This window comes from Fukomys damarensis, unplaced genomic scaffold, assembly GCF_012274545.1.
Source record: "Fukomys damarensis isolate Sample0158 unplaced genomic scaffold, DMR_v1.0_HiC HiC_scaffold_37, whole genome shotgun sequence".
Taxonomy (NCBI): Eukaryota; Metazoa; Chordata; class Mammalia; order Rodentia; family Bathyergidae; genus Fukomys; species Fukomys damarensis.
This window is the reverse complement of record NW_022900949.1, coordinates 2,733,743-2,760,258: the sequence shown is the minus strand read 5'-3', so window position 1 is coordinate 2,760,258 and position 26,516 is coordinate 2,733,743. Positions and strand designations below refer to the sequence as shown.

General features: G+C 48.5%; 1 protein-coding gene across 1 annotated transcript in view; it reads left to right on the top strand.

Annotated features, from left to right (window-relative positions):
* Positions 1–26,516, top strand: part of Insr (insulin receptor) — a 115,852-nt gene that overhangs the window by 2,616 nt on the left and 86,720 nt on the right. The window contains exons 2-3 of the mRNA XM_033759412.1: positions 3,367–3,434; positions 3,797–4,348. Of these exons, the coding sequence (XP_033615303.1) occupies positions 3,367–3,434; positions 3,797–4,348 (620 nt within the window). The remainder of the gene's footprint in view (positions 1–3,366; positions 3,435–3,796; positions 4,349–26,516) is intronic.

Below are 26,516 nucleotides of genomic sequence, written 5' to 3'. Positions count from 1 at the left end.
CTCCCAGCAGCTCCTTCAGCCGAGAACACAGGCGTGGATGAATCCGCAGATGAGTGTAGTGCCCCCATGATCCAGTCACCTTCCAGACCCGCAAGAATTTTGGGGGACACTTTAGGTCGAAGCCAATACAGCTGGCTTCCAGTTTGGGCTTTTCTGAAGAGCTCTGTTGCAGACATTTGCATGCAGATTCTTTTCACTTTTCCTGGGTGTATACCCTAGGAGTGGAATTGCTGCATTTTCTGACGGCTCTTCATTTAATATCTTGAGGAAGTGCTAGGTTTTCCCCAAGCGGCTGCACCTTTAATACCCCCGCCAGGAATCTCTGAGGGGCTCTGTGCTGTGTCTTTGGAAGGTAGCTGTGCTAACCACTGTGCCCTCCACGTCCCCGGCTTGTTCTGACTCGGGTTCCTCCAAAGCCCAGGACAGGTGGACAGGTGGACAGGTGTTCTTTGTAGTGTGCATGTCTGTGTCATAAAAAAAGACTGTGAGCCGGGGATTTAGCTCAGTGGTTCCGCCGCCTGCCTTGCAAGTGCAAGGTCCTGAATTTGATCCCCAGTACCGAAAACAAAAACAAAAACAGACTGTGAAGTTCAAATTTGAGAAGCCAGAGATATGGCCTGTGGAATATAGGCCTCACATTTAAATGTGAATCTCATATAGAAAACTAAGTTCTGTGTGTGTGTGTGTTCACAGTACTGGCGATTGAACCCAGAGTCTTCACAGTGAGCTACGTCCCTAGCCCTTTTAATGCTATTTCATTTGTTCTTGAGAGAAGGTCTCACTGCGTAGTTCAGGCTATTACTGAATTCACTACGTAGCCCCATCCTGGCCTCAAACTGAGGATGATTCTCCTGCTTCAGCCTCCTGAGTGCTGGGCTGATAATCATTCACCACAACGCCCGGCAGTTTTTGAGATAATGTCACTAAGACGCTGAATTGCCCAGGCTGGGCTTGAAATTGTGATCCTCCTGCCTCAGCCTCTCTCAGAGTCCTGGGATTACAGGCAAGCACCACCATGCCTGGCTGTACAAAGAATAACTTTTAAGGTTCAGTATATCCCAAACATTGCATGGGATATACTTATTTTAAAATATTTATTTTTTATTTTATTTTTTGTCTTTTTGAGACTGTTTCAGTATGCAGTTCCGGCTGGCCTCAAACTCACATTGTAGGCCCAGCTGGCCATGAGCTTGCAGCGATCCTCCTGCCTCAGCCTCCCAAGTGCTGGGATTATAGGCGTGCTGCACCACGTCCGGTGAAAATTTTATTTTAAAAAAAAATCTGAAATTCAAATGAATTGCTAACTCTGGCCACCCTGCCTGTCTTTGCTGGTCTGTCTCAGACCAGTACTCAGAGCTTAGGCTTTCTCACCTGCAGCAGGGAGGGAGGGACGGGGCTCCTTGGGCAGTATCGCTGCTGCTGTGTGGACACTGTGGGTGTGACTCGGGCTGGAACCGGTGTCCCTGTCCCCTGAATCTGCCTTCCAGGCTGGGGTTGGCTTCCGTGGGGCCCCGGTGGGTTCGGGCCAGGAATAGCAAATGTCAGAGAAGGTGGCCGTTTCCAGGGGCCTGGAACAGGGCCTTTCCTCCTTCCTCTAGAGCGAGTGTGTGGCTTAATCTGTTCTGTGGGGACCGTGAACAAGGGACACGGTGGCTCTCTTCTCCCCAAGCGATTGGTTGCTTTTGCAATTTCTTTCTAATCTGTGCTTCTTTTGTGGGTGGTTCTCAGGGTGGATGGTTTGCCTCAAAGATACTGGATGAAGGCCTAGTGTCTCGGAAGAAAGCAAGCAGGGGTTGTGTACCAAGCCTTATAGTCTGGGTACTGAGTGTGTGTGTGTGTGTGTGTGTGTGTGTCGGCAGGGAGACTCTGCCAAGTGTTAACTCACACTTAAGGGGTAGAAGGCAAAGAGAAAGACCCAGATAGGAAGGAATGGTCCTCAGGGCAGGCTGCCTGTAGGAGGAGGAATTTAAGCTGGATCGGGATTGACGGGTGGCACTTAGGGAACTAAGGGACAAAGGGCGTTGCCAGGCGGAAGATAGAGCAGCTCAGAGAGGACCGTGCACATCCGGGGAAATCAACAGCAACGGCACGGCCAGAGCCTCAGCACAGGTCAGCTGTGGGCTGAGCTCATTTCTTTTCCCTCACAGGACACGTGACAGGGGACGCAGAGTCTTGGAGTTGGGCGAGGGCCATCAGCAGGCTGTTCAGTGGGGCTCAGGGCAGGGGTGGGATCCTGAGGGCCGTGAGAGTGAAGTACAGGGTCATGGGGAGCCATAGCGGGTGTCGGAGCCTGGGAGTCTCCCCCTTTATGAGGAGGAACCTGTAGGATGTTTGTGCAGCGGACACCGAGATCAGACTCCCTGGGAAAGCTCTTGCCCCACCCAGGTGAGAGGTAATGAGGCCTTGATCTTGAGCCAGGAAGGCAGGCCGGAAAAGTCGAGTCAGCCAGGAACAACACGAACACGTCCAGCCTTCCCGGCCCCGTGGCGGATGCGGGCGCCTCTGTCCCTGCTGCCCATTTCCTGAAGGTCTTCCTCGTGGATGCGCCCGGCACACGGTGGCCTTTTCCCCCTTCCGCACCTGCTGTGTTGCTCAACGCTGCTTAATCCTATTGTCCCCGCTGTGTCAGAGCAGAGCGGTGATTGTGAGGCTTTCACGGAGCCTGCCAGAGGAGTCACCTGCCTTGGCCTTTGGAAAGCGGAAACTTAGGCCTGGGTGTTCTGGGGAAAGCCTCTCACCGGGGCCTCTGCAGGCTTTGGGACTCAGCACCCAGAGCTCCCACCCACGAGGCTGGCACCGTCCCTGTTTCTCCTTTGTTTCTAAATTTGTCTTTCAGTGATTACAATGGGCGTGGAGTTGTTGCACGTACCCGTGCCGGACAGTGTGAAAGCTTCATATACGTTGACAACGCATGTGATCCCGTCGCCTCGGACATGTGTGATTTCTCGGGGGCGAGAGCGTCAGAAATATCTCTCGTAGTTGCCCTGGAGGGTTGGGATGTGATTGAAAGATTAGGGACCGTTGAAGTCACAGAATTATTACAGTAGAACACACGCTGCCGTGAGTCCTTCTCGAAATCCTCTCCCTCACTTGAAACATACCGGTCCCATCATCCTTGGCCCTTTCTGAAGTGGCTCTGAAGTCCTCTTTCGTGAGTGTCAAACACTTCAGAAACATCTAAGCGTGCACGGAGTGATGCGATCGTTTCTCACACCACACAATGCTGCTTGGGGTCCACACAGGCCGGGGCACTGGAACTGGTCCCTTCTACCTGCCTGTAACTCTGTCCCGCGGCCAGCTTCTTTTTCCTCCTCCTCCTCCTCTGCCTCTGATAGCCACCGCTCTGCTTGGTTTCTCTGCAAACAGGCTGTTTTTAGCGTCCGCATCCGCCTTCCTGCGCCTTAACGTACTGCGCTCCATGATCCGCCGTGTTGGTGCGGGGCAGAATCCCACCCCTCGTGGGCCTGAATCCGTCTCCCCTACCAATGTCCACGTCTAATTTCCTTTATCCATCGATCCACCGAGGGAGCCTCGGTCTGATGGCTGTGACCAAGAAGGGAGTAAAGTAGCCAGGCAGGTGAGAAGAGGGTTAGGGTTAGGGTTAGGGTGAGCAGATGCTGTCGGGACCTTTCTGAAGGACTGAAAATAGAACCACCTTACTATCCCGGTAGTCCCGGTGCTGGGCCCAAACTCAGGTCGGGGAGGAAGTGTCTGACTCCGCGTGGCCCAGAGCGGGGACCACCCGGCCGGGGCATCTGCTCACCTCTCTTCGCTCTCCTCCTGTTTTTACTTCTAGTGTGCCCGGGCATGGACATCCGCAACAACCTCACCAGGCTGCACAGTCTGGAGAACTGTTCCATCATCGAGGGGCACCTGCAGATACTCTTGATGTTCAAGACGAAGCCGGAGGACTTCCGAGACCTCAGTTTCCCCAAACTCGTCATGATCACCGACTACTTGCTGCTCTTTCGGGTCTACGGGCTCGAGAGCCTGAGGGACCTGTTCCCCAACCTCACGGTCATCCGCGGCTCCCGCCTCTTCTTTAACTACGCGCTGGTCATCTTTGAGATGGTCCACCTGAAGGAGTTGGGGCTGTACAGCCTCATGAACATCACGCGCGGCTCCGTGCGCATCGAGAAGAACAACGAGCTCTGCTATTTGGCCACCATCGACTGGTCCCGCATCCTGGACTCCGTGGAGGACAATTACATCGTGCTGAACAAGGATGACAACGAGGAATGTGGGGACATCTGCCCGGGCACCGCGAAGGGCAAGACCAGCTGTCCCGCGACGGTGCTCAACGGGCAGTTCATCGAGCGCTGCTGGACGCACAGCCACTGTCAGAAAGGTACGTGGGCACCCGGCTTCTCCTCGCCCTTCCGAATGGAGGCTGCGAGGCCGGGGCCGGGGGCGTTCACGCACGACAGGCAGCCAACGCTCTGCAGAGCCTCGGAGGGCGAGAGCTCTCGGCTGGAGCGCAGAGGCACCTCGTCCGGGAGGAAGCGGTCCCTGACCTCCTTGGCACTGGGGGCCAGGTTCGTGCAGGACAGTTTCTCCATGAGTCGGGTGGCGCGATGGTTGCGAGATGATTCTGTGGGACCGGTGGGCCTGGATCCCTTGAATGTGCCGAGGACAGGGTTGGTTCTCCTACGGGGAGCAGCGGGGAGCATCTAGCAATCCGGATAAAGTTGCCTTGGTCCCCCAGAGCTCCCGTCCCACTGTGTGTGGGGGTCCTTACAGACCGGGGGCTGGGGACCCTGGAGGCACCACCTCGGATGGTCAGTTTCACAATCTCTGAGGCCACAAACGGCACTGAACCCAATATGATGTGTACGTACCTATGGTGAAGCTTCATTGATAAAGTAGGCACAAGGAGAGATCGGCAGCAGTGACCAATGAGCCACTTCGAGTCGTGTACGGTAACAAAGCGTCCCGTAAGATCCCTGCAGAAGCACAGTGACACCGTGACTCTCAATCTGATACCCTCGATGGCTACTAAGTGACTGCGGGGTGGGGATGCTGGACAAAGGCAGCATTCCTGTCCCGGGGGGCCACAGCACGGTGACTCGAGTTTGCGCCATGCCACGGTGCACCGTAAAATCTTGTTTATTCCTGGCATTTTCCCAGTAAGCATTTTCAGACCACAGTTGACTGTGGGCGAGTGAAATCATGGGAAAGGGAACCTCAGATAGGGAGAGGCTTGTGTAGTGAACTCCGCTGTTGCGGTGGGCAAGCAGCCACGGGCAGGTGTAAGCACAGGATGGGGTCTCAATAAAACTTTATTTACACAGACAAGTCCCAGGTCAGGTCTTACCCCAGGGCCCATCACTAGTTATCTTCTGTGCCAAACAACGAATGCCCCTATGTTCCTCTTGCCTGAGGAAGGGGAGTGGTAGAGCATGGATTTATTTTTTATCTGAACATAAAAGTCAAATTGGCCATGATAGACATTTGGCAAAAGAACTGCGTAGAAAGCAAAACATCTGTCTTAGGCCAGAGGGAACCTTGCTGATTGTAGTTTTCTGGGCACACTTCCTTCCAGTGAGTACTGTTGTGTGTGAGATCTGTTGTGTGTTAATGTCTGTAAGCTTCTCTGGGATTGCATTTGGATCATTTCCAGTTTCCATCAAGACATTCTGGTGTTCAAACTTTATCTAGCATTTATTTCTTCAGGCCTGTTTTCCAGAAATGAAATTTCTGGGTCAGAGGCTCTGGCTCCCGATTGCCACATGGCTTTCCGGAAACGTCGTACCCACAACCGCTCCTCGTAGTGGTGGACCGGAGGGGGAACATCTTGGCCAGCCTCGAGTGCTGTTTGCAGATTCTTTGAGAATTTACTCGGGGCTGGGAGGAGCCCGGGCGTTGAGATGGTTTCTATTTGCACTGCTTTGGTTGCTCTCCGGTGTTGTACCTTAAAAAAAAAAAAAAAAAAAAAAAAGTGTTTGTTTATCACGTGGGTTTTCTTCTCTTGCTCACATCCTCTGTCCATGTTATCTTTTAGTGCCTCAGTGGTTTTCCAGATTTTTGGGAGTCCTTGTTTGCAGCACGTAGTACTCACGTTTCCACGTGGACCTGGTGCTATACACTATTCCTTTCTCCCCTCCTCCTCTCCCCTCAGCCCGCTCCATCTCTGCATCCCCTTCCCCTCAGAGACAGCTCCATCTCCCTGCTTGCTCTTACTGATCTTCTGTTTCGCTCTTTGTTTATGATTGTGGGTTTTTTTTTTTTTTTTTTTTTAGTTTATTGGTACTTGTTAGGTACACAGTACAGTTCCATTCATCATTGGGATCTTGTACCTTTACAGGACAGGTCTTGGTTCTCATTTTTTCCCCTTATCCCTGCCCTTCACAGGATTGTGGGTTTTGCTAGTTGTATCTGTCCACAGTTTTCCTTCGTGACGTTTGCCTGCTGACACGAGGTCCTGTCCGGTGGCCCTAAGGCTCCTGGATGCTCAGGGCTGGGGTTCCGCCTCTCCTTTCCGTACTCGGTGGCAGACATCACCCCAGTTTTGTTGCTGTCTTTCTTCACACCCAGGGCATTACTGTTCTGAGCATCAGCTTGATAATGTTTTCCTGTCCAGGGAGGTTGTTCCGTGCACATATTCATTGCTTGTTTATTGCTTTATTGGCCTCTTTCACACATTGTAAAATTCCCTGGGAAGGAATTAGTGAATGGGAGGAGGAAGAGGTCGGAGAAAGTGAGTGGGTGACTTCAGGGTTGTGCCACAAAAGATAGGAGAGGGGAGGAGAAAGGAGGGTCTTTTCACCTGCGGTCAGATCAATGGCGAAGGAGCAGAAGGAGAAGAAGCTGGACACAGAAAGGAGGGTGAAGACCACAGTTTTGTAGAACAGGACATTTGTGAGCTGGGAGGGAGTGGTGATCTTACGGGAGAGTGGAATGTGGGAGATGGGATGGCTTTCACTAATGGAGAGGGGAGGGTATGACACTGTACATGGGGTCTGCTGTATGATGAGGGCGTGCAGTCATCCTCCTGTCAGTGAACAGAGAGGTCACTTAGCTTGCCAAAGGCCACACAGCTAATAAAACCAGAGCTGGGCTTTGTACCAACTCTATGCAAGACACAAAAATCCTAATTTTTTTAATGGTGGTGGTGAGGCTGTCCACTCTGCTTTAGAAATAGTGGAGCTGCTTCTAGCAGAGTCACCAGGGTAAAGAATGAACAATCTTAGCCTTCCATGGCGATGTGTATAATAGGCCCCAGATAGTCAGGAGGCTGAGGCAGGAGGATCACTTGGGCCCAGGAATAGATCAGCCTGAGCAACACAGTGAGGCCTGTCTCAGAAAACAAACAAACAAACAAAACAACACAGAAAAACCAAAATAAAAAGATAAGAAAAAAATAATGAAGGAATTCTTTCGCCAGCACTGATTTCTCCAAATTTAAGTTGACATTTGAAATGCTTGCTGTGTCGAGGTAGAATTTACGCCATTCCTGTGTGGATTTATTTCTGCATCCGCTTCAGTCAAATTACCCAGACTGGAATTATCTGTAGTTTAGTCTCTTGCTCTCTGATGTTCCAAGGAGTTTTTTAATGGAAATTTAAACATCTTTTATTTTTGAGAGCCGGGCTGATTTTTCCATTTCTCACTGGGCCGTAGGGACTGCTGTGAAGGGACCCCTGTAGGGGCCTGGATCCTACTGTCTGCCACCCGCCTCTCCTGTGCGGGGGTCCCCTGTGTATCATCTGGTGCCCGTTCATGGACTCAAGAAATGATTGCCTTTTGAGCAGTTGTCCCCGTGTGTTGAGTTCAGCTCAGCCCTGCCCTTGTTCTGCTTTTTTTGTTTTTGCTTTTTCATTTTTTGAGACAGGGTATTCCATGTAGCTCAGGCTGGCCTTGAACTCATGGTGACCCTCCTCATGCCTCAGCTTCCCAGGTGCTTCCAGGCCCACACCACCGTGCAAGGCTTTTTGTCCTTATGCTGCTTTAAACTCAGCATCTTTATTACATAATATACATAATATGCTCTCCTGACTGAATTTTGACCCTGTGGAACGTGAGCTCCCCAGCCCCTTGGTTTGCACTGTTCTATTTCCTGTCTCTGTGGATCTGACGACTGTAGGGATCTCTTGGCAGTGTGTCCTTTGTGTCTGGCTTTTTTACTGACCATCCCGTCCTCAGGTTCACCTGTACCGTAGTGTGTGTCCTGACTTCTTTCCTTTTCATCGCTAAATACTATTCCCTTCAACCTTTGAATGCTTGGGTTACTTCCATGTTTTAACAGCTATGGATCTTGCTGCTATGAACATGGCTATAGCTTTTAAAATGCTTATGTTGACCTTGTTGCCCTGGCTTTGGGAGGATTATTTAATGTCTGCTGGGGTTTTAAAACATAAAACCGACCAAAACGAGCCTTTAGAAGGTCGTCCGTCCCATCTTAGAGGAACAGAAGCAGACCCATGAAAAGTGTGTCAGCTGTTCTTCCCCCACCCCGAGTCTTCTCAAATATCTTGTTAGGTATCTTGGCCTTCATCCTCTCTTGTCAGCTTCCTGAGGCATCCGGGGATGGGTCCTCATTTGTGGTCTGAGGGCGTGGAAGGGACTGACCCTGGTCCCTGAGGCTGCCAAGATGGTGGCCCCTGCAGACACCGACAATGGGACCAAAGAGTCACCGGGGAGGGGCAGTTGCCAGAGGCAGGACTCGGGAGATGTGGCCCTTTCCTGGCTTCAGGTCGTAGAACAGTCCCGAGGCTGGAGTCTCCTTAGGGCCCAAAGGTCAGCCTCGTTGCAGCCATTTTCTGATGGTTGTGGAAGTGCTCAGAATCAGCTTTCCTGTTCTGGCGCTGACTTCCAGTTCCTGCGCAGGCTTCCGGTTCCGGCACTGACTTCCGGTTCCGGCACAGGCTTCCGATTCTGTCTCGGTGCGTCTGCGTTGCAGTTTCCCTCCCTGGAAAGTGGGGCTCCTCGTGGGGCGCATTCTGTGGGTTCGCCCTTCCTGGGGTCCCCCGCCGCTGGCCGAATCTGGCCCTGTTTCTGACTCTGGTCTCCGTCGGTCTCCCACCCACCTCCTGGGGCGCCACGACTCCCGAGGGAGGGCACCCCGACCCCCAGGGGGCGCAGCTTGGACTGGGCTGGAATCTCCAGCGCTGGGCATTTTGAGGAACTGGAAGCCAGGGCCTGGCTGACCAGCTGCTCTGGCCAAACCCGCTGGCATTTGCTCTCTGGGAGGCCACCTCAGCTGCTCCCTGCTGGTCAAAGAGATGGGTGAGGCCAGGGGCCGGCGAGTGCCAGGGGAACTAACTGATGAGCAAGGACGCGGGCAGACACGGGCAGCCGAGCCGGGGGACCCTCCACCCTGCCTCTGCAATCCTATCTTCACCTTAGGGTCCCTGAAAGTTGAGTTGCTCTGTTTGCAGATCATCATCAAGTGTCAGATATTTAAGTGTATGGCGTTGAGGGTTAGATTTGAAGCAGAATGTTTAGCTTCCTGTTTTGTTGTTGTTTGAGTCACGATGTTGCTGTGTAGTCGAGGCTGGCCTTGAACTCACAGCGATCCTCCTGTCTCAGCCTTGTGAGTGCTGGGATGACAGGCATGTGCCACCAGGCCTGGCTTAGCTTCCTATTAAAACCACCTCCTCTTCTTTTTTTGTTTTTCCTCCTCTTCCTTCCTCCCTCTCCCTTCCTCCCGCTTCTTCTTGTACTTCCTGTGCTCATTCTGAAAGGTAGTGAAATGCAGGGGAGAGAGAGGGGGGCGGAGGGAGGGAGGGAGGGAGAGAGAGAATTAACCAAGGAGGAAGCTGTTCTTATTCATCATGAGTTAGCTGCCTCCTGCCAGACTGAGCTCTCCTGGAGACAGGGACAGGGACGTTGGTGCTTCCTGTGAAGTTCCTAGCTCCGTCATGATACCTGACTGATAGTCAAGAAACAGCAACAACCTTAACGATCACGATTAGCTGATGCTTGCTGAGCACATGCTATGTAAGCACTTGTCAACTGCTGCTCATGGTCCCCACCCCTCAGCCTGTGGGAGTGTGTTATCCCCATTTCACAGAGGAGGAAACCTGGCCTGGGATAGTCATCAAGGTGCTTGCTCCAGGTGCTCTAGCTGGGCAATGGTGGGACCTCAGGCCGATCTGACACAAGGCCCCCGGATACGAGGTCTGCCAATTATGGCCTGTGGTCAAGTCCAGCCCACTGCCCGCTCACTTTGCATGGCACGTAAGAATGTTTTTAGACTTTTCTGAGACTAGGGTGGGTGCAGTAGTCAAGTGTCTATTGCTGGGACAGAATACCTGATAATACACAACTTAAAGGAAGAAGGATTTATTTTTGGCTCGTTAATTGGGAGATTCCTGTCCATAAGTGGTTGCTCCAAGGCAGAAACATCATGGCAGAGAGGCCCGGCGGAGGACAGCTGCTGACCTCATGGTTCCAGAAACAGAAGGGAAGAGCTAGAGTGACAGGAAGGGGTGGGGTTGGCGTCATTCCCTTCCGGGTCACTTCGCCAGGGACCTATATCCCCGAAGCGGACTCCTCCTCACAGCACATCCAGCTACAAAGTCACCAGTGGATTTGATCATGGATGAGTTCATGCCCCTAGGGTCCAGTCACCTTCCCAGAGCCCCACCTCTGGACACGAAACTTCTGTGGAACATTTTAGATTCAAATCATAATAGCGGGAGAAAAACCTCAGGTTGAATAAGAGGCGGTGTGATCAAGATATACAGTGAATGTCTAAATTTAAAACATTGATTGTAGTTCAAGACACGTGGCCACGAATCCCTTTCAAAAAAGTCCCTCTCCCTTCGAACACACTTGTCTTATCGTTCCCTCCCCTTCCTGAGGCAGTTCTGGAAGTCTTGCTCCGTGTCCTTGTGAGATGCGATCAAAAACATGGTGAATGCTGCTGCTGGGTGCTAGCCAAGAGAGAGGCGGGCGTGTGCAAAGGTCACGCTGTCTCCTCACCTACGGAACCCGCTGGGTCTGGCACGGTGCGACTTCTGGCTCTTCCCCAGAGTCAAAATGACCATGACAGGTAGGCGTTTGGACCTCGAGGCAGTCAGGGCAGCAGTTGTAAGACACGAAAGAGCACTCCCAGAACGGCCACAGGAAGTGGCAGGAGTGATGGGTTGTGTTTCAAAGCAAGGGGAGGCACTTAGAGGGGGATCCATGCCTTTTGCTGTATATATCGTTCAATCGCACCTCATTTTTGCGACAAGAAAGAATTCTATGGGGTTCAAACTTCGGTGTCCCTAAATAAAATTTTGTTGGAATACGCTGTGCCTGTTGCCTGTAGTCAGTCACGAGAGCTGAGTTGTTGTGACAAGAGATTCTGTGGTCCACGAAGCCTAAAACATTTACAGTCTGGGCCTTTATAGTACAAAACAGACAAACAAACAGAGCTGCAGACCTCTGTTTTTGGTGTGTAGGTTGTAAAGATGGACGGGGCGTTGAGGAACACAGCTGCGTCCTGCAGAAGTTGGCGCGGCGCAGCCTCAAGCTCTCTCAGCTCCTTTGCCCCTGGCTGGCACTGAGGGAGGGAGCTGAGATCTTGGGGCTGTCCTTGCCGGGAAGGGTCTCTTGGTTTGGCCGGGGAATTCAGAGGTCGGAGTGAATTAACTGTTCAGGGCTATGCAGCCATCAGAAAGAATCTCAAGGCCGGACGAGCCCCACCCCCTCCACTTTCCCTGTAGCTGAGTCATCGGACCCCGTCATTCTAGATGTATTGGGAACCCGGGAATCATGACGTTCTCTAGATAATGCTGCAGAGCATCAATAAATTAAGTCCTTTCCTGGTTCGGTCACTGCATGTCTGTGCAGAAAATAGGAAAAGCTACGGTGCACACCCAAGAATCGAATTAAAAACAAAGCAAAACAAAGGTGGTAGAGCGCGCACGATGATGGATTCCTTCAATCTCTCTTTATTCCGTTTGGTTCTGTCCAAGGTCTTTCACGGAGTCTAGAGGGGACCCGGCTTGGGGGGAGATGGGAAGAGGGAGGGAGGAAGTGCAATACAAAGGACCAGGAGGCGTGATGTGTGTGCACCGGTCCCTCGGTCGGAAACCTTTATTGTTGCGGTACAAGGATGTAGGAAGAGGGAAAAGCAAAACCTGAGACACGAGCTTACAAAAAACACTATGCGGGAAAAAAGCCCACGCTCATCAGAACTCGGTGGAGGCTCTGGGAATTGCCCTGTACCTCTCTTTCTCAGTCAATGTGTGCAGCAAGTAATGAGCGTCCTCCGGGATGAAACGCACCTTCGTCCTTTCCCTGTCGCCTTCTGTCCCCTGCATCTCCCGCCGTCTCTCTGTCCCCTTCCCTTTTTTGCAGAACGAATCTCTGGCTGTTTCCCGACTCTCTCCCTGTTTGTTTCCCGTTACCTGCCTTTTACCATCGGAAGTTTGCAAACAAACCTTTTACTTTGGAGACGGTCGGCTTTTGTGTCGCAGGAAGAGTGAACAGTCTGCAGCAGGGGGTGGCCGGACGTTCGGCTTTACCCGGGCCACGCTGAGTCGAGAGAGATCTTCCTGGGCCAGATACAGAGCTTGTGATATAGTTAAATGTGCAGAAGCAATAAAGCTTCCTTGAGCTTTGACGTTTTTATTTTAGCATGCAAGAAAGAGGGCAAGAGACACACGTTGCTTCTGTGAAACCTACTTCGTTGGGGTCTGGCTAGAAATGGTTTCAGTTCCTCGCAAGCTCTCAAGTGCTTTTCAGAAATGTGTGGTCTGATTTTATTCTTTTCTGCCAAATCCTTGAAAATACATGTAGCATGGCCAAAAAGCGATGGCCTGAACAAAGCAGGATTGTGGAGCAAGGAATATATTTCCCTGCGAAGCTAGGTCTAAAATGTTTCACAAAAAGCTAGGTGTGGTGGCACATGCCTGTCAAACCTGCATGCTTGGGAGGCTGAGGCAGGAGGATCGCAAGTTCAAGCACAGCCTGGGCAATTGAGTGATTTAGCAAGACGCTGTCTCAAAATTTAAAATAATAATAATAAAAAAAAGAGCTGAGGAGATAGCTCAGCGTGAAAGCCCAGTACTAGAAAAATAATAAAGTGTAGTGAAGAGATTGTAATCAAATTGCCTTTCAAGTTAGATGTCTGATTGCAACTCCATCTATTCTAAAAATTAATAAATGCGGAGCTGTTTTCTAGAACTACTGATTTTTTACATGTAATTATAGTATCACCTGTGCAAAACTTTGTTCCAATTTTATACTTCTTTGATCACAGCTGATAAAAGCTATTCCAATTTAAGCCCAAATTGAATAAATGAGAAAACTCCCACTCCTGTTTAATAATGATGCAGGCTTCACGGGCTGCACATGGAGCCTGGAGGTTGGTTGAAACGTTGTTGGCAACGGCTACCTGTTGCCCCAAATCATACAAGCACATAAAAAGTACGATCCCTGAGGGTTTCTGCGGGTCTGTGTGGCAGGAGAAGAAGGTGGAATTAGCACCATAGCAAGCTCTTCCCTGAGCAGCATTCAAGGGACAGGGGGGAAGGAAGGAGGCTGAGGCAGGAGGATCGCTGCGAGTTTCAGGCCAGCCTGGGCTACATAGTGAGTTCAAGACCAGGCTACCCTACACAGCACAACCCTGTCTCAAAAACAGGGGCAACCACAATGGCCACAGCTGCCGCCGCCACCACCACCACCACCACCACCACCACCACGACAAAACTCAGAACAAAAAGTAGGATACAAAATATCAGCTCCCCCAAACAAATACAATTATCACCCATCACAAACGCATATACCAATAGAAAATGGGAAAAAGAAGAAGCGCAATGAAGGTTAAAAGTGTATGCTTTTTAAATTTTTAAATGTGTGCGTGTGCATGTTTACAGCTCTTAACAATTACATTTCCGCGTGGAGCGGATTCCCTTTCCATCTCGTCCCTCCCTGTCCCTTCCCTCCTGCTCTTGACCCCCTCCTCATTGGAAGAAAATCTGTTTCCCTACTTTGTTTTTATTTATTGTTTGTTTGTTTTGTTCTGTTTTTTTGAGACAGGGTCTCACTGTATAGTTGAGACTGACCTGGAACTTACTATGTAGCCCAGGTTGGTCTCGAACTCACAGCGATCCTCCTGCCTCAGCCTCCCGAGTGCTGGAATGACAGGTGTGCGCCACCATGCCCGGCTTTCTCCCTACTTTGGAGCAAGCGGGAATGTTTCGCAGGGAGTTGCTGGCAATGTGCCTTTTTTCACTATTATTAATTTTAAAAAATTTAAATGTATACCACGTTTTTCAGTCACACTTCACATGTATTGGGAAAAAAACATACTCTATAAAAGGGTCAGTCCTGTTTCCAGTTTCAGATATTCCTGAGGATGGGGGGCATGACGTACAGGTAAGCCAGGTGGGCAGAAGGCACCTTGGGGGGGGCATAAGGATGCAATGAAGGAGCGAAGGCCACCTGGCCATGTCCTGTGGCCAGTGTTGCCCATATCTTCAGTAAAGAATAAATATGCAGACTCACAGTCATAACCAGTGCCGGGGCTTGGGAGTCACAGTGGAGAGCTAATTTCTCCCTAGAAAAACAACTTGGTCCAGTCCTTCAGGGAAGACGGTGGGGCCGGATGAAATACACGACTAGGAGAAAGTGGCTCTTGTTGGCTGGCGGGTAACTCGGTAACTGGTCTGACGAGATTGTCTTTAATGTGATGAAATTCGCTGAGCAGATGGGGTTAGGTGCGAAGGGGAGGGAGAAGCAGAAAGAAGCACAGAAGCAGAAAGGTGGAAGGAGAGAGAGAGAGGAAGGGGGATGAAGAGGGAGGGGAGGAGGAGGAGGAGGGAAAGGGGGCTTGGTGTCCAGTATGCATTAACCCTGCGATGCCCGGTATTCAGTTTGGGGAATGCCTTTAACAAGGGCACATAATGAAATGTGTTGTCTTCAAATTTTTGTTCCTTTAGTTCTTCTAGGCAGCGCAATGTGAGTTTCATGCAAAAATTAAAAATTCTCCATCTTCGGCGTAAGCGTGTAAACCTGCTTTCCCAACACTGTTGCCCAAACCAGATACCCGGCACGTAAAGGAGGAGAGTTTGAACTTTGCTCATGGCTCCAGGGGAGGCAGTCCATGGTCAGCCGGCTGCAAGGCAGGAGCCTCGTGGTGGAAGGGCGTGGAGGAGCAGAGATGCTAAGGTCATGTTGGCTGCCAGAGAGGAAGGGAGAAAGAGCAGGCTCAGACCCCAGGCCATGCCTTCGCGGCCCACCTACACACACACCTAGAAGTGTGTTCCGTGGATTCCGGGGTGGACGCCAAGCTAGTCGGTGACCCTGAGCGCCGCAGAGTGGCTCCAAGGGTTCATCCGTGGTGACTCTTGTTTTGAGATCTGACGAGGAGCTCCTGCCTCCCAGCACATGGCGATTCAGGGGCCACCTGCGGTGTTTACTTGCCGCTCAGCGGGGCACTTGCCTCAGACATGTCATCGTCCTCGGCAGCAGGGGGACTGGAGGTGTTCGCAGTGGCAAGGAACTGGGACATCCGCAGAGCTTAGAAGACGGTTTTGACCCAGGACGCTCAAGTACTAAAACTTTACCAGAAACCTCTGCACTCGGCTCCAGTCTCCGGCTCAGTGTACAACACGGGCCCGAGGGGGAAAAACAAATACGAGACAGAACTAATGCAGACAGAAAGCAGGGCGCCGGGATGACAGATGGCAGTGCAACTGACCAGGGCACTGGCCAGTCCAAGCTGCTGGTTTGTACTGGTAATCAATTGGGGTAAGGACGAGCTGCGTGCAAGGGCACGACTACCTGGTAACATGTACAGTCACGCGGTTTCTATGGAGACTAATGTAAGCAAGGCTCCTAAAGGACAAGACAAGGCATTCTCGAATTGGGAATAGAGCAGACAAAGTATCTGGTTGTAGTTAGAACACTGTCCTTCTCGTCAGAAGGGGAACGCAATTTGGTGCGAGTCACTCTGACCTCGGTATGTAGGCTTCGGCCAGACTCACTTCTCCCAGCAAAGCAGTTGTGGGGTTCTCTCTTTGCAGCCCGCACTGCTTACAGCCTGCCCTGGGCATAATCAATATTGCAGTCCCCTGTGCTGAAGATGGCTTTTTTTTTTTTTAAGAAAGATTTTTATTATGATAAAATACGTACAAGATTTACCATTTAGTGCATCGGCAGCACTGTGCAACCCTCACCACTATCTATTTTGCGAGTATTTTCACCACTTCAGAATGAGACTGTGTCCATGACCCATTCCCCACACCCCCAGATCCTGGCAAGCACGGAGCTGCAGTGATCATTTTCTGTCAATGGACTCCTGTAACGTACAGCTTTTCCTGTCTGATTTCTTCCACTGAGCATAATACTGTCAAGCTCACCTGAACTGTAGCAGAGACCTTTTTCGTGGCCGATTCTGATTCTTTTTCAAGATCCGATTCTTTTTCAGGGCTGAGTAATATTTCATCGTATAGATAGAACACATTTTGTGTGTCCATTTGTCAGTTGATGGGCATTTGTGTTGTTTCTCCCTTTTGGCTTCTGTGAGTAGTGCTGCACCAAAGATTTATGGAAAAGTTTTTATTTGAGCACCTAGTCCCACTCTCTTGGGCATATACCTGGCAATGGGGTTGTGCGATCATTTGATAATCCTATTTTTAATTTACTGAGTCAGTTTTCTTCCTTTTCTTTTTGGGGACTATTTTATATTTCAAAACTATGTTTTTGAGACACGATTTCACTTTGTAGTTCAGGCTGGCCTTGAACTCACTATGTAGCCCAGGCTGACCTCAAACTCATGACAAACCTCCTTCCTCAGCCTCCTGAATGCTGGGATTACAGTGTGTGCCACCAGGCCTGGCAAAAACAATTTTTATTTTTTAAAAAACATTTTATTATGACATAAAACACAGATTCAGAGACCCACAGGAAACGCATACCCTAGTGCGTTATGTTTATTTTTTATTAGTATATTTTTGCAGTACATACTGCTTGCATTCCTCATATAGAGTTGAGGCACGTTCAGAGTACATCTTAGTTCTTTTCTCATCCCTTTTCCCTCCCCTCTCAGTCCTCCCTCCATCTCTTGGTCCCCTTTACATTTGAGAAATAGCTTCTCCTAGAAAGGAAACCATTTTCCTAAAGATGACTCAAGTTTATCCTTCTTTACGGCAGAGTCGGGCTCCACCTGTCCTCCCCGCCTCTAGAATCCAACCTGTTGTCCCCACCTCAGGCGGCCCCTCCCTCCAGCTCATCCCTGCCCCATTTTGTAACGGTCACTTCCTTCTTTCTATACAGTTTTATCACCCAAGTGTGACTCTCTTGACAAATATTGAGTTTGCCCAATAGGAACAATTCAGTAGTCTTTTTGGTTTCAGTGGTTTTCAAATGAGGGTGATTCTGCCTTCCAGAGGACATTCAGCAGTGTCGGGAGCAGTGTCCGGAGCTGTCACCACTCAGGGGGACGTGGTGCCCCTGGGCCTGGTGGCTGGACAGCAAGGCCAGCTCTGCCTGATCCGTGCAGGGGAGAGTGACCCAGAAGTGTGACCAGGTCCCAAACATCCGTGGTGCTCAGAGTAAGAAACCCTGGTGGTCTGTAGGCTCCTCCTTTGCCACCCTCTTCATTGCGTTTTCCTTGGTGAAGGATGAGGCTCGAGGCTGGAAACACATCCCCCAGCCTGAGCGTTACTGGTGGTCCTGTCACGACACAGGTCAGCGTGGACTTAGGTCCTGTGATCCAAAGCCAGGGTCAGACTTGTCTTCTGCCTTGCTGGTGGACTTTATTTACCCTGTGCCACCTCCAGGACAGCAGTGTGTTTTAGAGCTACTTTTAACAGTGAGCACCCTGGCTGCTCGTTACGGGTGTATCTGAATGTCCCCCAAAGTCTTGTGCGCTCATAGGTGGGAATTCGGGGAGGTAATTGGCTCATGGGGCTGTGATACTGGCTTGGTCTGCTGATGCATTTAGAGCTGTCATGTTGGATGGTGGAGCCTGTCAGGAGGAGTTGGTCGCTGGGGGTGTGGCCTCTAAGGATCGATCTCCTTCCTCCTCCCTTGATCCCTCTCTGCTTCCTGCTACCCTGCCATGGACTGTTTCCCCTCTGCCATGCTGCCCTGCCTTGGAGCCAGCAGACTATGGAATGAAATCTTTGCAAACCGTGAGCCGAAATAAATCTTCCCTCCTTACTACTGTTAGAGTTGGGTATTTTGTCCCACCAGTGAGAAAGTAACTAAGACACCACACTTCCTGTGAGCATGGCTGTGCACCACGCTGTGTCCTTTAATTCTCTTCTTAATAACTTAGAATTTGTTGTGTAGTATGATGGTATCCACTGACCTCCCTCTTTTAGTGTAGAGCAAACCAAGTCCATCTTGGACATCACACTGAAACTTTGTGTTCTTGATGAAGGCAAGTTTTGATATGAAAATTATTTTTATAAGCAAGGAAAGTATGAGGGTTATTTGGAAAGGAATTTTACAAGGCCAAGAAAAAGGTGAGATGTTTATTTTAGGGTCTGTGGTTGCTCAGAAGGCGAGGTGGGCAGATGAAGTCTACACAGAGGTCAAGAGGAAAACAATACATAGAGTGGAGAAAGGGAAGATGTCTCGAGTAGGGACACATCTGATGAAGAAAAAGGTTAGAAGATTGTCCCCAAGATCAGTGCGGTTCGGGGGAAGGTGTAATTTTTGAATTTTTTTTTTGTTTTTTTGAGAGAGGGTCTCTGTGTGTGTGTGTGTGTGTGTGTGTGTGTGTGTGTGTGTGTGTGTGTGTTTGAGACAGGTCTCACTTTGTAGCTCAGGCTGGCCTTGAACTCACAATGTAGCCCAGGCTGGCCTCAAACTCATGGTGATCCTCCTGCCTCAGCCTCTTGAATGCTGGAATTACAGATGTGCACCACTATACCTGGCTGAGACGATGCAATGTTTTACAGATTTTTAATTAATTAATTTTTTTTTTGAGCAGAGTCTGGCTAGGCTAGCCTTGAACTCACTATGAAGCCTAGGTTGGCCTTGAACTTGTGGTGACCTTCCTGCCTCAGCCTCCTGAATGCTGGGATTACAGGTGTACACCATCGCGCCTACCTGACTTTTGATTTTAAAAGAATGCTTTTCAAAGATGCCAGTGTGTGATGTGATCTGGGGGCTTCTGGTCCCAGGGAACATTATGTTTACAGGGATCTTCTGCTGCAGAAAGCACGTAACAGCAGTGGACGCTGGGTATAATGGAGAACAGGAGCTGGAGGGTGAGGATGTAGAAGATCTCTTGCTCATCGGCCCGGGGGTCTTGGTTGGAACAATCAGGTTCCCTAAAGGAGACCCAGATGACAAACCCAGATGACAAGACTTACAGACTCAGAGCGCCAGAAGTCAGAAAGTGACATCGATGATTTTCTTCCGGACCCAGAGTATAAATATTGTGCACACATCTCTAAAGTGTTCCCCGCTCTGCAAAGGAGATTTTGAAACGAGTAGTAGCAACCAAGGGTGGTGGATAGGAAGTTGGTTGCTAATTCAGCAAGTGTAAAATGGCCGGCATTGTGTATTTCTTTCCGAGGACATTTGCGTATTTATAAGGGCTTTCCTAGCTTTCATCCTGACCCTGTTTTCCTCCTGCTTTTTGTCCCCTATGGTCTTACATCTTTCAGCAATCACTTCTCCCAGACTGGTGGGTAGGGTTCATTGAGGAAGTATAAGTCTGTTTTCTGTTGCTGTCAGAAAACCTCTGTGGCAGGATGGTTTATGAAGTAAAGAGGGTGATGAGCTCAGAATTTTTTCTTTTCTTAAAGTAGGAGGTGTTGTACTCCGGGCCTTTCACAAAGCTGTAATTCCCAGTCCTTTTGGAGTTCACACTCGGCCCTGTGCAGACCGCCGAAGACGGTGAAGGTGTGCAGGGCCGCTTGGGTGGTGTAGCACTAGCTCGATGGAATTCTTGGATCGCAGCATCGGGAGAAGCCAGCCCCGCCCGCATAGCTGCGTTCAGATGAATGCAAAGGAAGCGTTCTTTCTTCTGCTGTGCTGGCCGTATTTAGACCATGCCCACGTGCAACGTTTCGCCGTCACACGGAATTCAGTCTAGCGGTACCAAGCAGTGGAGCCCTGTAGGTCACCGTTGAACTGGGAACCAGGCGAGGCTGGATTTCAGTGCTGCCTCTGTTGTGGACTTGGACAGGTTGTCCATCTTTTCCTTTTGGTCCCTTGCCCGCCCCTCCTCACCCCTTCTTTTTTTCACTCTCTCTCTCTCTCTCTCTCTTTCATCAGGGATCAAGCCAGACCCTTTGTACGGACCTATATCCTTAGTCCTCTTTATTTTTTATTTTGAGACAGGTTCTTCTCAAATTGCCCAGGCTGGGCTCCAACTTGTGATCTTCCTTCCTCGGTCCCCCAAGTAGCTGGGATTACAGGCTTATACCATTATCCTGGGCTCACTTTTTAAAAACATTTTTTGAGACAACATGTGGTTAGGTAATCCAGGCTGGGCTCTGATTTGCAATCTTCCTGTCTCAGCCTTTAAAGTAGCTAGGATTACAGACATGCAGTGCTTCACCTGACTTGATTCACTTTTCTGAACTTTTTCTTTTCCCCTCGAGCATGAGGACATGATAAGGGAATGAGTCTCAAAGTTTTTTTTTTCCTGAACTTTTAACTGATATCCACTCTTTTGATAAAAACAACAACAGCAACAACACAAAAATCTTTCCTGTTTCCTTCAAGTCTGTTCCCCCCACCAAATATAAAATATAACATGAAGTATGTCTTCAGCCTCTGTGTCCGGAGAACCCCTGGAATAGAGGAAGGTGTGGCTCAGTAAAACTGAGCCCAACAAAGAGTCTTTTATAGTGAGAAAAGGAACAAGAAAAGGACTCCTGACGGAGGCTGAGGGTGCCATGTCCGCAGTGACCAAGAACAGCGAATCTGTCAACTCCTTCCTGTCTTCTCCTGCCTGAGGAACAGGGAGCAAAAATTTTTCAGCCTCAGCAAAACAGAATGGATACAGACAGAGAAAGTGGACTCCTCACAGTTGGGACGGGTCCCAAAGAGAATTTTAGGCTGGGTGTGTCTTCTTAGCATTGAGTGTCTCAGCCAACTCATGGTTGCCATTGACAGAAAAATCTACTTGGACTGTGGAACTTAAACCAGAGGGCAGGGGGTCATGTGCTGAGAGGTCGGGGCTTCCTCAGGGAGCTTGTATCAGTGAGCTTCTGCTGTGTAACAAAGCACCCTGAAACATACTAACTTTCTACAATGATGATTTCTTTCCCTCAGGATTTTGTGAGCTTGCTGGGGGTTTTCTGGGGTGGACCGACCACAAGCAGAGAGGCTTACTTAGCTCTCTCTTGCATCTGGGACCCAGGTGTTGGGCTGGACACTCACTCATGCATCTGGTGATTGTTGGTGCTGTCAGCTGGGACACGCACGTGCACGCGCGCGTGTGTGTGTGTGTGTGTGTGTTTCTTCCTGAGGCTGCTCATCCTTTAGTTGGGTACCTTGGGTTTGGATCAGATAATGGTGTTATGGTCTAAGACCAGCAAGAGATAATTTCCCAGTATACAGGTTCTTTTCTGGCTTCTGTTTGCATCAGATGTACTAATGTCCTATTGGCCGAAGCAAGTCACATGGCCAAGATGTGCTTGAAGTGGGAGGAGACAACTGGTCCTGCTGGCTGGAGGGGGAGCATTGGGGGTCATTTTTGCCTCCCACTCCAGAACCCCAGGGTGGGACACACAGTGGGCTAATATAGCATTCCAGCCGGGATTTGGAGTCCAGGTGGACATCAGGTCTGGTGTCATGTGACCGAGAGAGTGAAATGATTTTTTTTTCTGAATAGTAATTTAATTTCTTGAGTTCTAGTTATTGAATAGTCATGATTCTTGATGCTTCTTTTTATTTAAATTTTTTAATTGCCATATATTAATTGTACACATTCGTATGGTCCGGTGTGACATTCCCTTATGTTAGGTACATTCAAATTCAATTTTTTTAGCTACTTTGAAATATATAATAAATTTATTTCTTAAAAATTTTTATTTATTTATTTTTTTGGTACTGGGGATTGAACTCGGTACCTTGCACTTGCGAGGCAGGTGGTGGAACCATTGAGCTACATCCCCGGCCCTAAATTTTGTTTTCTTTATCACCCATTAAATTCAACCAAAACCAGGTCTGCTTCTAGGATGTTAATTCTGTTTCATTCCCTGTGTTATTTTTACCTCAGTACCATATAGTAATTTAATTATTACAGATTTAAATCTTGCTGGGGATTTAGCTCAGTTTCACCATGCCTGCCTTGTCAAGCACAAGATCCTGAGTTCAATCCCTGCTACCAAAAAAAATCTTGTTTTATAATTGGTAGATTTTTTCCTATTATACTTTTTTGAAGTAAGTTTTATTCTTGAATTTAAGTCTTTCCCAGTCTACCCTTTCCAGCACATACAAAATCCACTTCACCATCGATTACACATTTTAATTAAAAATGCAATGGAAAAATTTAAATCCACAAATTTGAGAAATAAGTGTCGAAATATTTTCCCTTCCATGCAGGCAATTTAATTCTAACTGAATTAAAAAGATTTCTGCTTCCTATGGGTCCATATCTTTTATATTGTCCCCCTTTTGTATTTATATGTCTTGGATATTTCCATTATGATGATTCCTGATTCTTTATTTAAAATTTTTTTTTGTTTGAGACAGTATCTCACTGTATATTTCATGCTGGCCTTGAACTCACTGTGTAGCCCAGGCTGAGCTTGAATTTGGAGTGATCCTCCTGCCTCAGCCTCCTGGGTGCTGGGATTCCAGGGGTGCGCCACCACGCCTGGTGTATTTATACCCAGATTCTTATATCACAGAGTTTTTATTGTTCTGCAGTGAGTATGAACAGCATATTTGTCCTGAATCCAGATCCTTTAGTGATACTGATGGGGAGATTTCAAAGGTTTTAAAAACTGTGGTATACAGTTTTATCTTTTTTATAGTATAGTCATCAAAATCATACCTAGAAGTCAAACGTTTCATTGCAGTTTTAAATCTTATTCTTTCCACCAAGGTGCAGAAACCGGTATTAAATATGGAACAGTGGTATTACTTGGTGTCCGCAGTGGACCTTCCCAAAGCGTGACCCCCTTGCATCCCTGGGGTAAACCCTGGCTGTCTGTCATGAATGTTTCTTTTAGCACAGTGTTGAACTGGATTTGCTAGGCTCGCTTGTCTTGTTTGTTGGATTTTTGCCATCTGTGTTCATGACGAAATTGTGCTGTGCTTTTGGTTTGTTTAACTTTGCAATCTCTTCATCAGGTTTTGCTGTCGTATGTTCTTGTCAAGTAAAGCGAATTAGACAGTTTCCCATTTTCAGTGCTGTAGATTTTTAGCTCCAAACTCGAACAACTGAGTATTTGTGGGAAATCTTACAATGCTGTAATCTTCAGGAGACAAAATTCTTGGTAACTTTTTTAGATTTTATATGAAGTGGTTAGAAATTCAGTCTTAAATCTTTTTGTCAACTTCTGCTAAGGTATTTTGAATCAACTTTTGTGGCCAATATTTTCTTAGTGATCCTTTGAGTGTTTTTTTGTTGTTGTTTTTTGTTTTTTTTGTTTTGTTTTGTTTTGTTTTTTTTGAAACAGGGTCTCACTACGTAGTTGAGACTGACCTGGAACTCACTATGTAGCCCAGGCTGGTCTCGAACTCACAGTGATCCTCCTGCCTCAGCCTCCCGAGTGCTGGGATTACAGGCGTGCACCACCACACCCAGCCCTTTCATTGAGTTTTTGAGATTTAACAGCATGCTATTCTGCTTGCTTTAATCTTGTTTATGAATTCTCTTCTATGCCTATTTAAATTTGACAGTATGTTATTTTCAGCAGAGCAGATCTTGGATTTATTTATCAATTATGGGGTTTTTTCCCCCACAATTCAATAGCTACTGTAATGATTTTAATTTTTCAACTCTATTATTTTGAGGTTTGCATTTTCATTTCTTTCCTTTTTCCTAGTGTGAGATCCTAAGTCCTTTTTGGAATAAATGACAAAGCAAAAAAATGAAGACTCTAAAAAGAGTTAAAATGTATTCCATACATGTATGAACTCCTCTTGCAGAATGTAATCTTTTTGTACTGCAAGCATGTATTAATAAAAATTGAAAAAAAGATTCAGCAGATTGAAAAAATAAATACAACTAAAACTTTGAAGGCCATGAATTCACCACTGAATGAGTGCAAGTTTAGCTACTTTCATAGGGTTTGGCTATGTAATATTCATTGTTTTCTAACAAGTTTATACTGATAATTTTGATTTTTTTTTTTGCTGCTGTTGTTGGTTTGTTGTTGTTGTTGTTTTGAGATAGGGTCTCACGATGTAGGTGAGACTGACCTGGAACTCACTGTGTAGCCCAGGATGGTCAAACTCACTGTTGGTTTGTTGTTGTTGTTGTTTTGAGATAGGGTCTCACGATGTAGGTGAGACTGACCTGGAACTCACTGTGTAGCCCAGGATGGTCTCAAACTCACAGCGATCCTCCTGCCTCAGCCTCCTGAGTACTGGGGTTACACGCATGTGCCACCACGCCCGGCTTGATTTGTTATGTTTGACCCTCATAATGCAAGCTCCTCCCGAGTTTGCACTATCTTCCAATAACTCTGTATAAATTTTCCTATGTAATCTTTGTATTAGTCAGATCTCCCACTGCTGAGATGCTGTACCTGACACTCCCAATTTAAAAGAGGAAAGGTTTAATTTAACGCAGGGTCTCTGGGGATTCCGTCCACGGTGGAGCACAGGTTCTCGGTGGCTCCTGGCAGACAGTGACCTGAGCAGGGGACAGGGCTGGAGAGGGAGGGGCGAGAGCTGGCAGATGGCGTGACCCAGGTCGCACCTCCATAGTCCACCTGGACACACCCAGGAGGACACTTTCCTGATCCGTGAGGGTTGCTTAACTCGATGAAGTTGACACAGCAGGATTAACAGTCTCTGTTAACAGGATCAGCAGTCGTACTACCTACCCAGGAACCGCCCTGGTTTAATAGGCTGTTTTCCCAATGGATGAAATGAGAACCAAGAGCTGTAAGGTGTTCAAGGCCACGCAGGAAGGTGGCAGCTCTGGAATTTAGTCCTTGCGTTGATCCTAAATCGTGTGCCTCTCTGACCACACGACGCTGCCTCTTCGGCTGGGTGGTTTTTTCATCACTAGTCGTTGAGGTTTAAAAAAAAAAAAATTAACTTCGTTGTAATGGTCTTCTTCCCCCCTAGTGGATGGGGGTTTTGAAAACAATTTTTATTTTTAACTCGCTTTGAACCTTGGCCCCCGATGCGAATCTTCGTTTCTGTCGTTTTGTAACTGCGCCGAGCTTCTTGGTAGCTGAGTGATGGTTTCGTTGGCTTCTGTAAATGTTCCCCAGAAGCTGGGAGCGTAGATGAATTCAGACCGTGGGGCTCAGAAGCTTCTGCCACCCAGGGAAAAATGACCTCTGGTGATGTGTGTGTCCCCGAAGAGCTCTGCCGAAGTGATTTCATCCCTCACCGGGCGTCGTGCCGCCTGCCTCCCCCGGACAACCACAGCCCGAATTTCCAAGGCTTTTCTCTTCACTGTCAGGTGCTTGTGCGGCTGAGGAGAGGGGGCCTGGCCAGGGCAGGGTGTGACCTGCAGATCCTCCTGCCGCGCGGTCTCCTTTTCTGCTCCGGGGGCCTCGACTCTCAGCCGGAGGACGCAGAAAAGCCAGTGAGACTGAGGGGTGACGTCAGGCCAGCAGACTTTTCTTGAGCATCGGGCTGTGATTCATTCTTTATTTTTATGGGTCTGTGTCACGTTGGAAGCCTTACAGTAGTAGTTGTGGTTTGAAATCTAATAAGGGTTTTAATTTGCCATCTGGAGCCTGTGGTGCCTTTATTTTTGTGTATTATTCCGGACTGAGAGGTGTGTGGAGGCCGGAAATGCCCTTGGCAGTGCAGCAGCTGCCATCTGCCCAGGGAGGCTCTGTCTTATTTCCCCCAAGCTCATTTTCTTGGCATTAAATGCAGCCACACGCAGATAGCCGGGTTCTCCGTGAGGGCTTCGGCCCCAGATTCTTCTTTTTTAATTTTAATTTTTTGGTACCGGGGATCGAACTCGGGTCCTTGGGCTCTTCTCGAAGCAGGCAGAGGAACCACTGAGCTAAATCCCCGGCCCTTTTATTTATTTTTTTAAATGTTTGTTTGTTTGTGTATCTGTTTTGAGATGTGGTCTTGCCCTGGTTGTCTGGGCTGGCCTTGAACTCCAGGGCTAAAACGATCCTCCTGACTCAGCCTCCTGGGTAGCTGGGACTCCAGCATGTGCCACCTGGCTCAGAATGCTTTAAAGAGAAGCGTTGGTCACGGTGAGAGTGCAAAAAAATGCTAAGCGTGTGAGGTGATGCATGTGTTAATTAGCTCTGGTGGCCATTTCTCAGCATCTGTGTGTTTCAAAACATGATGTACACGAAAAGTGTATATAATATTGTTTGTCAACAAAAATAGTAAATTTAAGCTTAAATTTTTTAAATAGAGCGCTCGGGATGTTCTCCTCCTCTCTTTGCTTCTCTTATTTCTTTTTTTAATAGTTTTTTTTTTTTGTACTGAACTCGACTTTGCCC